Below are 16,570 nucleotides of genomic sequence, written 5' to 3' on the forward strand. Positions count from 1 at the left end.
GTGAGGCAGGATGTATGCCCCACCCTGACTTCAGCAGTTCTCAACCTGTGGGTTTTGACCTCTTTTGGGGGTCAAATAACCCTTTCTCAGGGGTCACACATATCAGACAGATATTTAGGTCATGTTTCATAACAGTAGCAAAAATTCAGTTATGGATTAGCAATGAATATAATTTTATGGCTGAGGGCCACCACAACATGAGAAGCTGTCTTAAAGGCTCACAGCATGAGGAAGGTTGAGAACCACTGACCCAGAGGATTAACCCTGTCTTGTCTCTGTCTCTCTCCTTTGTGCTTCTTTTGTGGGCTTTGTCCTACTTCTCTGCCTTTGCTGGGATTCTAAGTGTTAGTTCCCTGGCTGAGTGAAGAGAGAATTGCTGACAGAGACAACATGGACTAGAGTTTGGGTAAAGCCAGCTAAAAATGAAAGCCTCTTGATGTCAAGGACTTATCTCAACCAACTTAGATTCCTTTCCCCGGGACGCTTCTCACAACCTCCTTGTTGTGAGCATTCACTAGTTCTCAGACCTTTCTGCGGCCCCATTATCCCCAAAACTTTCCATGGCGGAAGGAAGGCTCAGCTGTAGATTGGTTTCCTCTGCCCAGCCTCTGCTCAGCCCCACACCCTGCCTTGCTAGCAAATGGAATACGGCTGTAGTTGCCACAGTGGAAAAGTATGTTCTGAGAGAGAAACTAGAGCGGCCTGATTTTATCTCTCTGGTGAGTGAGTGGATTATTGCATCAGTCCGGCCAAGGGAAGAGCAGAAGACTCTTCACAGGTTGTCTAAATCAGCCCTGCCCATTCTGAGAGGGACACTGAGGCCCAGAGAAGGGCTGGGTCTTGCCCAAGCCCTGCAGGTGGTGACTCTAATGACAATGGTGACTCTGCAGTTTGGGGTTCTTGAAAGTTCTCCAGCTGTGTGCTAATTGTGCTACGTACAGAGTTTCCACCCCACTATGCCCAACTGCCTGTTTCTTGTCCCTTGTCCTTGTCCCTTAGTGTGTTGATGTGTGTGGCAGACGCTTGGATCGGTGGCTTTCAACCTGTGGATCGAGACCCCTCAGGGGTTGAATGACTTTTTTTTTTTTACAGGAGTCATCTAAGGCCATCAGAAGACACAGATATTTACAATGTGATTCAGTACGATTCATAACTAGCAAAATTACAGTTTAAGAGTAGCAACGAAAATAATTTTGTGATTGGGAGGGAGGGGTCACCGCAGCATGAGGAACTGTATTAAAGGGTCACAGCATTACAAAGTTGAGAGCCACTGCCCTAGATTCTCTCTCAGACCTCCCTGTAGGGAAGGGAAAGCATTCGTGGCCTTGAATAGAAATAGTTGCCTTGAAATTAAAGGCCAGTGTAGAAACCACCATTAAAGATGATTTCCTTTCCTGTTGGTCTTGTCCATAGGTGAGAAACCCTATCGCTGTAACATTTGTGGAGCGCAGTTCAATCGGCCAGCCAACCTGAAGACCCACACTCGAATTCACTCTGGAGAAAAGCCCTACAAATGTGAAACCTGTGGGGCCAGATTTGTGCAGGTGAGCAGGGCAGCATGGCAAAGGGACCCTGTGGGGGATGGGCCCTGTGGGGGATGGGCCCTGTGGGGGATGGGCAGGCAGCATACTCTGACAGCACCCTTCATCCTGTGGTCCCCCTTCAGGTGGCCCACCTCCGTGCCCACGTGCTCATCCACACTGGAGAGAAGCCCTACCCCTGTGAAATCTGTGGCACCCGCTTCAGGCACCTTCAGACTCTAAAGAGCCACCTGCGAATCCACACAGGAGAGAAACCTTACCATGTACGTAAACCCTGTGGCTTCTGGCTGGCCTGGGAGTGGGGGATATGGGGCAAGCAGACAGCAGAATTGCTTGCTCCAACCTCTAGTGTACGAATGGTCAGGAAATCTAGATCCTGGTCTGATTGACGGTCCAAGCTCCCTTCTTCAGCAATCCCAGGTCTCAGGGTGTTCATCTCTGACATGGAGGTATTGGTCCTGGGTCTTAGGAAAGGAAACATAGAACTGGGTTAGTCATTCATTCCACAGATGTTTTCTGAGCATCTCCAGCATGCCTCTACACTAGATATGTATGTGGGAGTATTGAAGGCGTTAAAGGGAGCTTAGGAGTAGGACAGCAACCAGAGAAATATGGCAAAGAAATAAAGCCCAAACCAGAGCCAATATATAAATAAAAAATATTGTTTCATGAAAGAGCTGGCTGGGACTAGAAGGTGGTCCAGCAGTTAAGAGCACTTGCTGCTGTTGCGGGAGACTATTTGGTTCCCAGCAGTTGAATCGGTTGGCTCACAACCACTTTCAAGTCCAGTTTAGGGGTATTCATCTCCCTCTTGTGGCCTCCCCGGGTACCTGCATGCATGTGACATAGTTACAGATTTAGAATACATGCGTGAGCATGCAATGGTTGTCTCCAGAGGGGCCCTGCCAGAGACTTACAAATACAGAGGCAGATGCTAGCAACCAACTATTGGACTGGGCATGGGGTCCCCAATGGAGGAGCTGGAGGGTGGTCCAGAAGAGCTGAGGGGCTTACAGACCCATGGGAAGAACAATGATTTCTGCCACCCAGACGCCCCAAGACTCCCAGCGACTGAACCATCAACCAAGGGGCACACATGGTTCTAGCCAAAAATGTGGCAGAGGAAGGCCTTGTTGGGCATCAGTGGGAGGAGTGGTCCTTGGTCAGGTAAAGGCTCAACAGAGGCCCCAACAAAGGGAATCTGAGGGGGGGGAGGTGGGAGTGTGTCGGGTGGAGGGGCATATACGTGGAGGCAGGGGGAGGCAGGAGAGGTTGGGGGTCTTTGGGGAGGGGGGAAATTGGGAAAAGTTTACCATGGCAATGTAAATGAAGATGATATTCAATTTTAAAAAAAAAAAGCAAAAAAGCAAAAAAAAAAAAAAAAAAAACAAAAAAGAATACATGGGCGTCAATAAATTCAAAAGAAAGAGCAGGCGCCTGCCTGTTTGGTACTGTGCTCAGAACTGGTCATAAATAAAACATAACTGGAATGCGGCCACACTCATCCTTTGCGAATTATATAAGGGTGCTTTGCGGGGTCAAGGGCAGCCCTTGAGGTGCTGGGCACAAGAGCGAGTCATGAATGGCTCCCGGGCACTGAGTCGGTAAGGTTCAGCGTGTGCCTTCTTTCGTTGACTTGCTTCTTAGGCTTTGAATGAAGATCTTTGTATTTGCTATTTGTTTCTTGGCAAATTAGCCATTTTCGCCCTTAGGGCCTTCTATTTTCCTCACCTGTACATTGATTTAGAAAATAGTGCTTACCTCATAAAGTGGCCATATTGAGGGAACTAATTCACCCAGTGCTTTGAGTTTTTCAAGCACATAGCTGTGCCATGAACTGTTAGGATTTTTGTCTCAGAAGCAGTAAGAGTTAAAAGCGATGTTTGGATTTGATTGACCCAGTCCCTTAGAGACAGGAAAGTCAATCTTGACAGATGATATGGCCAAGATATACAGCAGTGGGTGACACAGGTGTGGGTGACACAGGGGACTTATGCCATTTGGAAATAAAGAAAACCATCTCCCAGACTCATGAATCTCCATGGATTTATCCTATTTAGTTCATTTGTGCTGTTGCAATCTGATTGATTTCGCAGTTTCCTGTAGGTGTATTCTGCTAGGTCATAGGGAAGACTAAGTTTGGATGAGAAGTACTTCAAAGTATTAACCACATGATGGAGACATTAATACACCAGAACAGTTGTGAGGCAAGGCTGAAAATCCAAGAGCTGCAAAGAAATGGATTATTTTATCTTAGATTGAGAAATGTTACTAATTAGGGGAGTATGCATCTGAAATTATCTTTTGGATAAGACTTGTAGCCATGCAGTTAAGTCAGGAAGGACATCTCTGGCCCGAGGGCCACGTGAGCTGAAAGGAAGCCTGGGGCATTTGCACAGTGTGTACTTAACCTCCAGTGGAAGCCAAGATTTATATGGATTCTAAATCTGCCCTTCGAGAGGGAGGAGCTGCCTTCACCCAACCCTCCCAGAGATGAGTCTCCTCTGGGCTTTGGAGCACTGAGTTTCTCGAGTGGATGACAGCTAATACTTTGCTTCTGGTGTCTTTTCAGTGTGAGAAGTGTAACCTGCACTTTCGTCACAAAAGCCAACTGCGACTCCATTTGCGCCAGAAGCACGGCGCCATCACCAACACCAAGGTGCAATACCGCGTGTCGGCCGCTGACCTGCCTCCGGAGCTCCCCAAAGCCTGCTGAAGCATGGAATGTTGACTCTTTCCTCTTCCAGCCCCTTCTCAGAATCTACCCAAAGGATGCTGTAACACTTTACAAAGGTCATCCCATGCTGTAGTGCCTCTCTCATCCACTAGTGCAAATCATAGTTGGGGTGGGGGGGGGTGGGGGTGGGGTTTGCGGGACGGGGGCCAGGGCGGCTACCCTTCCGTCACTGCCATAAAACATTAAGAAAATACTATTGCTTCTTCTCCTATGTGTAAGGCAAACCACGTCAGCAAAAATCAAAAATCCTTTTCTATATCAAAGTAGGGGAGAATGCAGAAGTTCCGACTTGACAGGTTGCAACACGAGGAATGTAAATGCTCTGTGGAAACCGAGATCTCTTTTGTATGTAAATGTGTATTGTTTTAAAAGACAAGACTTCAGTATGTTGTCAAAGAGAGGGCTTTAATTTTTTTAACCAAAGGTGAAGGAATATATGGCAGAGTTGTAAATATATAAATATATATATATATAATATAAATATATAAACCTAAAAAGATATATTGAAAATATAAAACTGTGTTAAAGGCTCGATTTTGTATCTGCAGGCAGACACGGATCTGAGAATCTTTATTGAGAAAGAGCACTTAAGAGACTATTTTAAGTATTGCGTCTGTATAAGTAAGAAAATATTTTGTCTAAAATGCCTCCGTGTATTTGTATTTTTTTGCAAGTGAAGGTTTACAATTTACAAAGTGTGTATTAAAAACAAAAAGAACAAAAAAAGCCGCAGAAGGAGAAATGTATACTTTTACCCCAGTTTTCAGTTTGTACATACCTGTAACGTGTCCTCACGGTGCCTTTTTACACGGAAGTTTTCAATGACGGACGGGTGCGCGCCATCCCTTTTTGAAGTGTAGGCAGACACAGGGACTTGAAGTTGTCACTAACTAAACTCTCTTTGGGAATGTTTGACTCCTCCCACATTCTACGTCGTGCTTGTCGTTATAATTACTCCGGAGACAGGGTTTGGCTGTGTCTAAACTGCATTAGTGCGTTGTAAAATATAGCTGTACAAAACATAAGAATAAAACATTGAAAAGTCGAGCCGGCTTTTTCTGAGGATCTGTTTTTGCATGGAGAGAGACCGGAGTGGATCCAGCCTCTTGCTCCAGTGGGCAATGTTTTAGCAGGGGGAGGGGCCGCTGGCCAGTGAGGCATGGGAGAGGAGCATGGCATGAGGGCCAGACTGGGGTTTGTCCAGGTAGCTTCCTGCCTATTTTGGTCCTGAACACCAGCATCAGCTGCAGAGCCCAGACACTAGGCCTGAAGGTCAAGTAGGTTATCTGTGAACCCTTCCCCAGCCCAGGGCCTCACTCTTAATAACTTCAGTCCTTCTTCTTTAGACACAAACGTCACAGTGTTTCCTACCCCTAACTCGTCAGAACCTCTCCCATCTCTGGGATTCTTCTTTTCTAAAGTGAGAAGTCCCATCATGGTTCTGATGTTAGAAACATGTTTTCTTTGACTTGGCTACCTCAGGCAGGTCCAAGGCATCTCTCTGACTGAAGCCACACACATCTCTCAGCATCCATGCATTTGGAGTCTCCGGGGTGACCGACTGACATTTACAGACTTAAAAAGCTTTAGGATTGGCCAGGGGCCAAGCAAGCCTCTACCCTAGTGTTGGAGCTCAGCCACGTCCTCCTGTGTGTATCAGGTCACTATTTTTGCTGCGGGTCTCTGTCCAAGCCCATCCAAGAGTAGACTGGATTAACGAGACCATTTATGAAGCCATGATTCAGATGTGAGTTCACACTGGCCTGCTTTGGCATCTGTTTGTGTTTTACCTCAGAAAACCCCGAGGACCAAGTATGATTGACAGGATCTGAGAACCGGGGAGACAAGTGTGGTTCTGGTAATGGGCCCAGAAGAGAAAGCCTGCATCCCCTTCCTGTGCCCAGGGTGGCAGTGGGGGAGGGAACACGTGCCTACTGGTCAGCTCCTGGCGGTGGCTTGGCAGCCGTCTCTGGGCACGTGTGGAGAACCTAGAGGAGCTGCCCACCCAAAGCCCCAGAGAGCGCTTCAGAAAGTCACGCCACCTTCTGCCAACCGCAAGGCCTGGCCGTTCAGGTTTCCTTTGAAAATGACTTTAAAGAACTTGCCAGCTCAAGGCCTCAACTCACCCTGTTCTCTGAAAAGGAGAAAACGATCCCTCTGCTCCCATAGAAACCTGGCAGAAGAACTTACGGGATAGACAGCTTCAGGAATGGCAATTCACAGGCCTGAGGGAGGCTGGGCCCCAGGCTCCTTTGCTCCCGAGAGTCTGTTTTTGTATCATTACTATTTATGAGAGAGACAGGGGAGCAGACAGGGAGGGTGGTGTTCCGACAAAAGGGAGATCAAAGACTGAGCCACTGTAGTCAGCCAGTGATTAATAATAAGTAAAAGGAAAACATCTCCAAACAGTTATTAAGAGTATAGTCCAGAGCAAAGGGGAGAGAGAATTTTATTACAAAAGCGTGGAGTGAATGCATTTTTACACACACACACACACACACATGCATACACACATGCACATGCACACACACATGTTCGCATGCACGCTTGCGCACACACATGCACATACATACGTACACACATGCACACACACATGCATGCACACACATATACACATGCACACACACATGCACACATGCATATACACATACATGCATACACACGTACACACATGTATGCATACACACACACACACACATACACACATACACAGGTGTCTCAAACACCAGGATGTTTAATATTCCCCATATCACAGAAGTTTTTTGAGGGAAAGGTTTATTAGGACCTCAGGTTGAAGTGTGTATTGAGGAAGGTGCATTAGCTCTGGCTTCAGCTCACGTCCTGTTGCTGTAATAATACACAGACCAGGTGCGATTTGGAGAAGAAAGGATTTACTGGGATTACATTTCCTGATCACACACCACCACTGAAGGGAGTCAGGGCAGAGACTAAAGGCAGGAACCTGGTGCCAGGAATGGAAGCAGAGACCGTGGAGGAATGTTGCCTACTTGTGTCCTGTGGCTTATTCAGCTTCTGAACCAATCGTGGCACATCTGCTCAGGATCCTCGCACATCTGTCTACAGGCCAGTCTGCAGCAGTGCTGTTCTCTCACTTGGTTGAGGTTCCTGCTGCCCAGAGGGCTCTAACTGGAGTAGAGTTGACAGCTGAACAGCACAGGTTTCCGTCTGGTGTGACAGAATTCCCATCCCAGCAAAGAAGGGTTGACGCCTTTAAGCTCACTGGTTTGATGTCTTTGGGGTCACAGCGTCAGATGCTCCTGTCCATTGTCACTGGCTCCGCTATGGGCTTATGATGAGACAGGATATCGTGGCAGACAGGAAGCAAAAAGAGGAAGAAGATGCTGTCCCAAGGGCATGTGCTGAGTAACCTATTTCCTTCATACAGGATCACCTTCTAAGGTTTCCAGACTCTTCTAAAATAGCACTACCAGCAGAGGACAAGTGTTTTTAAAACAATAGCTTTGGGAGGGCTTGGGGGCTTGACCACATACCTAAACCACAGCAGCAGCTTGTAGACTGGTTGAGTCTACTCAAGTAGAGCTGTTACGGGGCTGAAAATTACAGAGTGGCAAGAATTTTGTCCTTTAAGTGACTCTTCTGACCTGTGAGGTGACTGAGGGAAACAGTCTGCTGCCATCTAGTGTCTGGGCAAGTATGGATACCAGGCTCCCCCCCAGGAAGGAACAGGTAGGTGTGTTCTGATTTAGTAGTGATGAAATGAATAGGGACTGCCCAGGGTCACACAGCCGAGGTCTAGCTTGCTCGACACCACACCAGCTCTCTGTAGAATTTACAGTTCAGTCAACGATTAGGACCTAGGAATCTTATCTCAATGCTATTGTTTACTGGCGTTACTGGCTATAAGGAACAGCATCCTCAGGGTCTACAGAGGTGCTCAGCAGGGCAGGTTTGCGGCTCTTCCAGAAGACCCGAGTTCAGTTATCAGCACCCACCTCAGGCAGCTCACAACGTTAGTAACTCCAGCTCCAGGGGCTAAGAAATAAAGAAATAACACTATGAACCGCAACGTCAGACTGTGGAGACTATTTTTACAATAGTTACCAGTTTCACTTTTAATTATGCCTCTACAGTAAAACGCTGTCCAGTCTATACACTGCCTTTCACAGTGGATGGTTTTGCTGATGACAACTTTGTGACTTTCATGAAGGAGACACACTTTTTACTAATGTTTTCCCACACTCATAGCCTTTGGAGTAAAATTCAATTTAGTATTAAACTCAAGTAAAATTTGTAACTGGCCGTAATTAACAAAACAGATACTGATGTTGGTGTGTGTGTGTGTGTGTGTGTGTGTGTGTGTGAGTGTGTGTTCACCTACGTGGGGGACCCATATTTACATGAGTGGAGGCATTGTGGTTTTTTCCTCCTTATTGAGGCAAGACCTCTCACTTGAACCCAGAATTCGCCCATTTGGTCAGTCTACTTATCCAGCTGGCCCTTGGGGACCCCCAATCTCCACCTTCCAAGTGTCAGGGTAGTAGGCAGCTGCTAAGGCAAACCAGCATTTCTGTGGTTTCTGAAGATCTGAACTCACTTTGCCAACCTCGCAAAGCAACTGAGCCATCTCCTTGGCTGCATGTCTAAACTTCTTAATGAATGGTGGCTGACATTTCCTGGATTCCTCCAAGGAATGACAAGTATGAGAATCTGAAGGGCTTCCTACAAGTCCTGGAGGCTGGCTTTCAGAGACCAGGTGGCAGCAGGATGGTTCCTCCTGAGTGCAGTGTGGGAGTCTGTGCCTGGTGGCTGCCCGGCCATCTTTGATTCTCTTCTGGCTTATGAAAGTGTCTTCTTTGTTTCCCTCTTTTTAAACGCGCGTGCGCGCGCGCGTTTGTGTGTGTGTGTGTGTGTGTGTATGTGTTACACGTATATGAATTTGGGTGTATGTATCTGTGCATGGAGACGACATGAGGTGTCCGGCCCCTATCACTTCTCACCTCGATGCCGTCCCTGAACATGGAGTTATCCTGGAACCCCAGCCATTCTCCTGCCCCAACCTCATGTAACTCTGGGATTAAAGGGATAGTTGATCATGCCACGATTTTTACATGGGTGCTGGGGATTTGAACTCAAGCTGAACCTCATGCTTTCAGAGCAGACACCCCTACCAGATGAGAGCCTCCAACTCAGCCCTCACAACATTCATTTCACTTTCTTTCTTTTCTTTTTTTATTTTACAGCAGTGAGACAATTCGGTGCCCCCACCTGCTAATGCTGCTATTGTGTCTGCCTGGCACACGTGACCCATAGTCACATGGAAACACAGATGATGTCTAACTCAAGAGTGCAGCGACTGGTTGTCCTGCGCACTGCCTGGCTCCCAGCATTCCCTGCTTACTCCCCACCCCACCCCCTTAACTCACCGCAGACCTGGTCCACCTGCCATTGTGGACAGCGCAATGGCAGCGTGCTTAAGGATTTCAGATGTATTCCTTCACTCATTTAGTTTTGAGGCTAGTTATCACTTTGTATCTTACCCTGTCCTCAAACTCAAAGCAATACTTGGGCCTCAGCTCCCCAGTGTTGATATTACAGGCATGTACCGCCACTCCCAACCCTCTGCTTGGTCTTTAATTGTATTTTATTTGCTTTTTACTCTTACAGATGTGGGATGTATTTACAACATCTCCTCTTTCCTCTCCTCTGTGTGTGTTTTTATGGATGATAACTTGGCATAGGATAACCAGTTGGGATTACCAACCCATCCTAGGCTGATTTTCCCAGCCTCAACAACTCTTGGATTCCCATTTTGCGACTAGTTTTACTTGTGTAGTCTGGAGAATGGCCACAAGGGGGAAGCATAGGACAAGCAGTGGCTATTTTAGTAGTTTCCCCAGCCCCTCTACCCCTACCTTCTGCTCCCCCCCACCTCACCCTCCCCAATGTAAATCAGGTCCTGCTGTCTTTTGGGATTGTTCTCCCTGGAACCCTTTCTTTTCTTGTAACTCACCCCAAGTGTCTAGTGGCCCACTGGGTGTGATTTAAGGTCCTGCTTGAGCGCGTAAATTTCCACTCTGGCTTTCCTTTGAATTGTAGGTTTCCAGTTTTCCTTGATAAACGCGGAAGTCCTGTCCCAATTCTCAGCTAAAGGAGGACAATCTCTACTAGAGCCCTTTAAATATTACTGCTAATGAGCATAGTGTGCTTTCTAGGTCAGCAAAGCGCTCTGGGATCCAAGAGCTTTGATCCTCATCACAATCTTGCTGGCGAAAGAGAAACGAGACAAGAGAACCCCACCTTATTTGACAGGAGCAAATGGAAATTGGAAGGAGCTCAGAACACTGGGCTGGTAGATGGCCAGGCCGGGTCCCAGCGGGCAGAGCCACTCTTTGGAACGCCATGCCCCTGTTCCTGCACAGTCCTTGGTACAGCTTTTCTATTGCACAGCACAGCTTAAGAAGACAACGGAGGCTCTCAAAATTGGAAGGTTTGGGGGAAGTGATATTGCAAATTCTGGATGGAGTCAGAGAGGAAACCACCAGGGACACCCAGAATTCATCAGTTTTACTGTTACCAGGGCTGCGGAACTGACACCCGCTACTGCGTTCTGCAACCCTTCAGTGACAGGCCAGACATGCTCCCAAACATTGTTCAGGCCCAGAAACTGGGTGGCTGTAGAGACTTAGCAAATCTCTGCAGAGCAGGGCCCCACTTCAGTTCTAGCTCTAGAGCGCCACTGTTGACCAAGCCCTGGCATTGCTAGGGAAGTGTATTGTCCTCAGGCTTGGGTGGGTTTCTGGTTGCAACCGAAAAGACCACACAGGTGATGTCCAGGAAAACCGCCCACCCCTAAATGCCGGCTGTCAAAGTTTCTTTTCTGATGCTGTAATGAAATACTCTACAGAAGAAGCTTAAAGGACAAGAAGTTTGTTCTTTCTCACACTCCAGGGTACAGTCCATTGAGGCAAGAGCTCGAAGCAACTGGTAAGATCACATCTGTAATCAGGAGGCAAAGAGGGGTCCGTGAATGCGTGCTGCTAGGGAGCGGTGCCACCTGTGTGTGTGTGTGTGTGTGTGTGTGTGAGTGCGCGCACACGTGCGTGCGTGCGTGTGCATGTGAGTGTGTGTGCGCGCGCGTGTGCGTGTGTGTGTGTGTGTGTGTGAGAGTGCGCGCACGTGCGTTTGTGTGTGTGCGCGCGCGCGTGCGTGCGTGTGCGTGTGCGTGTGAGTGTGTGTGTGTGTTCAATAAATGACACAGTAGCTGTATATGCTCTATCACTACGGTCTCTTGTTCTCTCTGTCTTTCGCCTTCATCCCTTGTTTGCTCCGCATTTCCATAGCTGGTGCGTTTGAGAATGCTATCAATGCCATGCTGCCATGTCATTTGTGAGCACTTGACATACATATACATGTGCATGGAGCTTTAATTATGAAATACAACCTCTCTTGAAAGATGCAATGTAAATTTAAAAAATTCACCTAAGCACATGCCTCTCAGATGAGCACTTAGGAAACAGAGGCAGGGGGATCTCTGTGAGTTCGAGGCCAGTGTTGGCTACAGAGTATGTTCCAGGAGAGCTGGCCAGAACTACACAGAGAAAGCCTGTCTTAATAATAATAATAATAATGGTGATGATGATAAAATTCAACACAGAATAGCATAATTATAAGAAGCTAACAGTTGCCTCAGAAAATTTCTCTGGCTTAGTACCACAGAGTACATTTTCTAAGAACAGTAAAACATTTATTTTTTTTTAAATAGAAATAATAAAAATATAGAAAAATTGTATTTGTTCTCTAACTCAAAACTTTTTAATTTATGAAAAATTTACAGGTCAGAAATAGGGAGGGCATTTACCTTCATCCCAACAGTCTCAGGCTCACTGATGGCGCAGTACAGTGACCATCACAGCTTCTCAGACTGTGGTGATGGGTGTGCCGATGGGTGTGTTATCAGCTCGGTCGGTCCTAGACCACATCCTGGAGTAGGCACCGTGTTCCTGCACCCCTACATCCTCAGGGCTGTATCCCACACAGGTTCACCCACTCCATGGGTTTCAGGTGCTGGTGAAAAGTCGGTCTGCATTGATATTTGGATATTGATATTTGGGGTAACCTAAATCTGTGTTTCTGGGTATTTGGCTCCAGGATAAACTAGCTTATTCCCCTAGAGGTCAGAGATATCTGCTTTTGTACTGATGACTGTAGTTTATGAATAATCCATTCTTTGTTGAGAGGATATATGTGATGATATCTTATGTATATGCATATATATACCCTATGGTTCCTATATATCCTGTGGTTCTCTAGAGAAACCAAACCAATGGGAGGAGAAAGAGCTGGCTCATGTGACTACGGAGAGTGGTGTCCTGGGTAGTGCTTTGTCAACTTGAAAACAACAGTTATCTGGAGACCTCCACTCCATCAGATTGGCCTGTAAGCACCTTTTCGATTGATGATTGATGTGGGAGGGCTTAGCCCATGGTGGGTGATGGTGTATCAGGGCCAGTGGTCAGTGGCTGTGGGAGATATAAGAGATCAAGCTGAACAGGGTGTGGTGCTTTTAATCTCAACATTAGGGAATCACTATGAGCACTGAGTTTGAGGCCAGTCTGTTCCACATATTGACTTTCAGGACAGCCAGGACTGCATCTGACAAGTCCTATCTGACAACATGCGCACATGCACACGCGTGTCCTATCTGACACACACACACACACACACACACACACACACACACACACACACACGAAAGCTGAGCATACTACAGAAGAACAAACTACTAAGAAGCATTGCTCCATTGGCCCTGTCTTAGCTCTGCCTCCAGGTTCCCGCCCTGCTTGAGCTCCTGCCTTGGCTTCCTTCAATAATGGATTGTGACCAACACATAGAAGCCAGATAAACCCTCTGCTTTTGATGATGGTCTTTATTACAGTGGCAGAGCATCAAACAGGTGTACTCTCTGTACAGGCTGGTTAGCCAAGGAGACAAGGCAGGGGAGAGCTAACATCCAGGCAAACAGTCAGGCATAGTGAGCTCCACCCTCCTACAGCGACAATTCGGTCTACCTAGGCCCAGTGGATTGGATGCCTACCTATACTAGAAAAGGCCATCTGCTGTTCTCAGGCCACTGGTTCAATGCTAACCTCTTCCAGAAATAGCCTGATAGTCAATGTCTCGTGTCCATCAGGTTGGCATAAAATTAATTATCATATATGGATGGCAAGGTGTGTCCTCATTCTACAGATTAACTATTGCCATGCAATTATAGTGGAGAATCAATATTCAGTAACTTGACAAGGTGCAACCTGGACAGTAGAATATTCAGGCCTCCAGCGGTGCTGAAATCAAGGCATGACAGCAGCTCCCAGCAGAGGGCGTCTGAGGTTCTTCACCTCACTGCAGTGACAAAGCTCCTGACAAGAAGCAGGTGCTAAGGGCTAACCTTAGGTCCCACCTAAGGGATAACCGGTTCATGGTGCCTCAAAATACAAGGGTACATTCCATTATGAAGGAGGATTTGGGCCAAGGATCTTGAAGCAGCCACATTTGCCCAGTGTTCCAGGAGAAGAGAACGCTGACCATGGGTACAGTTTCCCTTTTTTCTGTTATTCAGTCCAGGTCACCTGTTCATGGGATGGTGGCACTCAGTATGATGGTGAGCCTTCCCACCTCAGTTAACCCAATATAAATAATCTCTTTTTTTTAAATTTCTTAATTTTCTGAGGAACCGCCAGACTGATTTCCAGAGTGGTTGTACCAGCTTGCAATGCCACCAGCAGTGGAGGAGTGTTCCTCTTTCTCCACATCCTTGCCAGCACCTGCTGTCTCCTGAGTTTTTGATCTTAGCCATTCTGACTGGTGTGAGGTGGAATCTCAGGGTTGTTTGGATTTGCATTTCCCTAATGACTAAGGATGTTGAACATTTCTTTAGGTGCTTCTCAGCCCTTTGAGTTTCCTCAGTTAAGAATTCTCTGTTTAGCTCTGTTCCCCAATTTTTAATAGGGTTATTTGGTTCTCTAGAGTCTAACTTCATGAGTTCTATATGTATATTGGCTATTAGCCCTCTGAGGACACAGCTGTACCACTCCTGGGCATATATCCAAAAGATTCTCCAACATATAACAAGGACACATGCTCCACTATGTTCACAGCAGCCTTATTTATAATAGGCAGAAGCTGGAAAGAATCCAGATGTCCTTCAACAGAGGAATGGATACAGAAAATGTGGTACATTTACACAGTGGAGTACTACTCAGCTATTAAAAACAATGACTTCATGAAGTTCTTAGGCAAATGGATGGAAATAGAAATTATCATGTTGAGTGAGGTAACCCAATCACAAAAGAACACACACACATGGTATGCACTAACTGATAAGTGGACATTATCCCAAAAGCTCAGAATACCCAAGATACAATTCACAGACCACACGAAGCTCAAGAAGAAGGAAGACCAAACTGTGGCTGCTTCTTAGAAAAGGGAGCAAAATACTCACAGGTGCAAATATGGGGACAAAGTGTGGAGCAGAGACTGAAGGAACGGCCATCCAGAAGCTGTCCCACCTGGGGATTCATCCCAGATATAGTCAGGAGCCTGATATAGCTGTCTCCTGAGAGGTCCTGCCAGAGACCGACAAATACAGAGTTGGATGCCAACCATTGCACTGAGTACAGGGTCACCAATGGAGGAGTTAGAGAAAGGACTGAAGGAGCTGAAGGAGTTTGCATCCCAATAGGAAGAACAACAATATCAACCAACCAGACCCCCCAGAGGACTAAGCCACCAACCAAGGAGTACACATGGCTCCACCGGCATAAGTAGCAGAGGACGGCTTTGTCAATCATCGATAGAAAAAGAGGTCCTTGGTCCTATGAAGGCTTGATAGATGCCCCAGTGTAGGGGAATTGAGGGTGGGGAGGCTGGAATGGGCACGTGAGTGGCTGGACACTCTCATAGAAGCAGGGGGAGGGGAGGTGGGATAGGGGGTTTCTGGGAGGGGGGAAACCGGGCAAGAGGATAACACTTGAAATGTAAATAAATTAAAATAAATAAATAAATAAACAAACAAATAAATAAATACTCTTAATTTCATTACTTTTCTTTTTTTTAATTTATTGATATATTTATTTACATTTCAAATGATTTCCCCTTTTCTGGACCCCCACTCCCCGAAAGTCCCATCAGTCCCCTTCCCTCCCCCTGTTTTCCCACCCAACCCTTCCCACTTCCCTGTTCTGATTTTGTTCTATACTGCTTCACTGAGTCTTTCCAGAACAAGGGGCCACTCCTCCGTTCTTCTTGTTCCTCATTTGATGTGTGGATTATGTTTTTGGTATTCCAGTTTTCTAGGTTAATATCCACTTATTAGTGAGTGCATACCATGATTCATCTTTTGAGTCTGGGTTACCTCACTTAGTATGATGTTTTCCAGATCCATCCATTTGCCTAAGAATTTCATGAATTCATTGTTTCTAATGGCTGAATAGTACTCCATTGTGTACATATACCACATTTTTTGCATCCACTCTTCTGTTGAGGGATACCTGGGTTCTTTCCAGCATCTGGCAATTATAAATAGGGCTGCTATGAACATAGTGGAACATGTTTCCTTATTACATGCTGGGGAATCCTTTGGGTATATGCCCAGGAGTGGTATAGCAGGATCTTCTGGAAATGAGGTGCCCAGTTTTCAGAGGAACTGCTAGACTGATTTCCAGAGTGGTTGTACCAATTTGCAACCCCACCAGCAGTGGAGGAGTGTTCCTCTTTCTCCACACCCTCTCCAACACCTGCTGTCTCCTGAATTTTTAATCTTAGCCATTCTGACTGGTGTAAGGTGAAATCTCAGGGTTGTTTTGATTTGCATTTCCCTAATGACTAATGAAGTTGAGCATTTTTAAAGATGTTTCTCCGCCATCTGAAATTCTTCAGGTGAGAATTCTTTGTTTAACTCTGTACCCCATTTTTTAATAGGGTTGTTTGGTTTTCTGGAGTCTAACTTCTTGAGTTCTTTATATATATTGGATATTAGCCCTCTATCTGATGTAGGATTGGTGAAGATCTTTTCCCAATTTGTTGGTTGCCGATTTGTCCTTTTGATGGTGTCCTTTGCCTTACAGAAACTTTGTAATTTTATGAGGTCCCATTTGTCAATTCTTGATCTTAGAGCATACGCTATTGGTGTTCTGTTCAGAAACTTTCTCCCTGTACTGATGTCCTCAAGGGTCATTCCAGCCAGCAGCCCCCCCACCCCATACCTCCTCTCACAGATTCTCGTCCCATGCCTCACTCCCGCCCCTGGCCTCCA

The 16,570-nt window shown here is 46.4% G+C and overlaps 1 protein-coding gene across 3 annotated transcripts in view; it reads left to right on the plus strand.

Moving 5' to 3' along the window:
- The window catches only part of Bcl6 (BCL6 transcription repressor), a 48,300-nt gene extending 43,914 nt beyond the window's left edge, over nucleotides 1-4,386 (plus strand). For all 3 annotated transcript variants that reach the window (XM_052158028.1, XM_052158026.1, XM_052158027.1), the window contains exons 8-10: nucleotides 1,414-1,544; nucleotides 1,667-1,804; nucleotides 4,114-4,386. In XM_052158028.1, coding sequence (XP_052013988.1) covers nucleotides 1,414-1,544; nucleotides 1,667-1,804; nucleotides 4,114-4,257 — 413 coding nt within the window. In that variant the 3' untranslated portion in view covers nucleotides 4,258-4,386. The remainder of the gene's footprint in view (nucleotides 1-1,413; nucleotides 1,545-1,666; nucleotides 1,805-4,113) is intronic.
- Nucleotides 4,387-16,570: the final 12,184 nt, after the last annotated feature.

This window comes from Apodemus sylvaticus, chromosome 15 (assembly GCF_947179515.1).
Source record: "Apodemus sylvaticus chromosome 15, mApoSyl1.1, whole genome shotgun sequence".
Classification (NCBI taxonomy): domain Eukaryota; kingdom Metazoa; phylum Chordata; class Mammalia; order Rodentia; family Muridae; genus Apodemus; species Apodemus sylvaticus.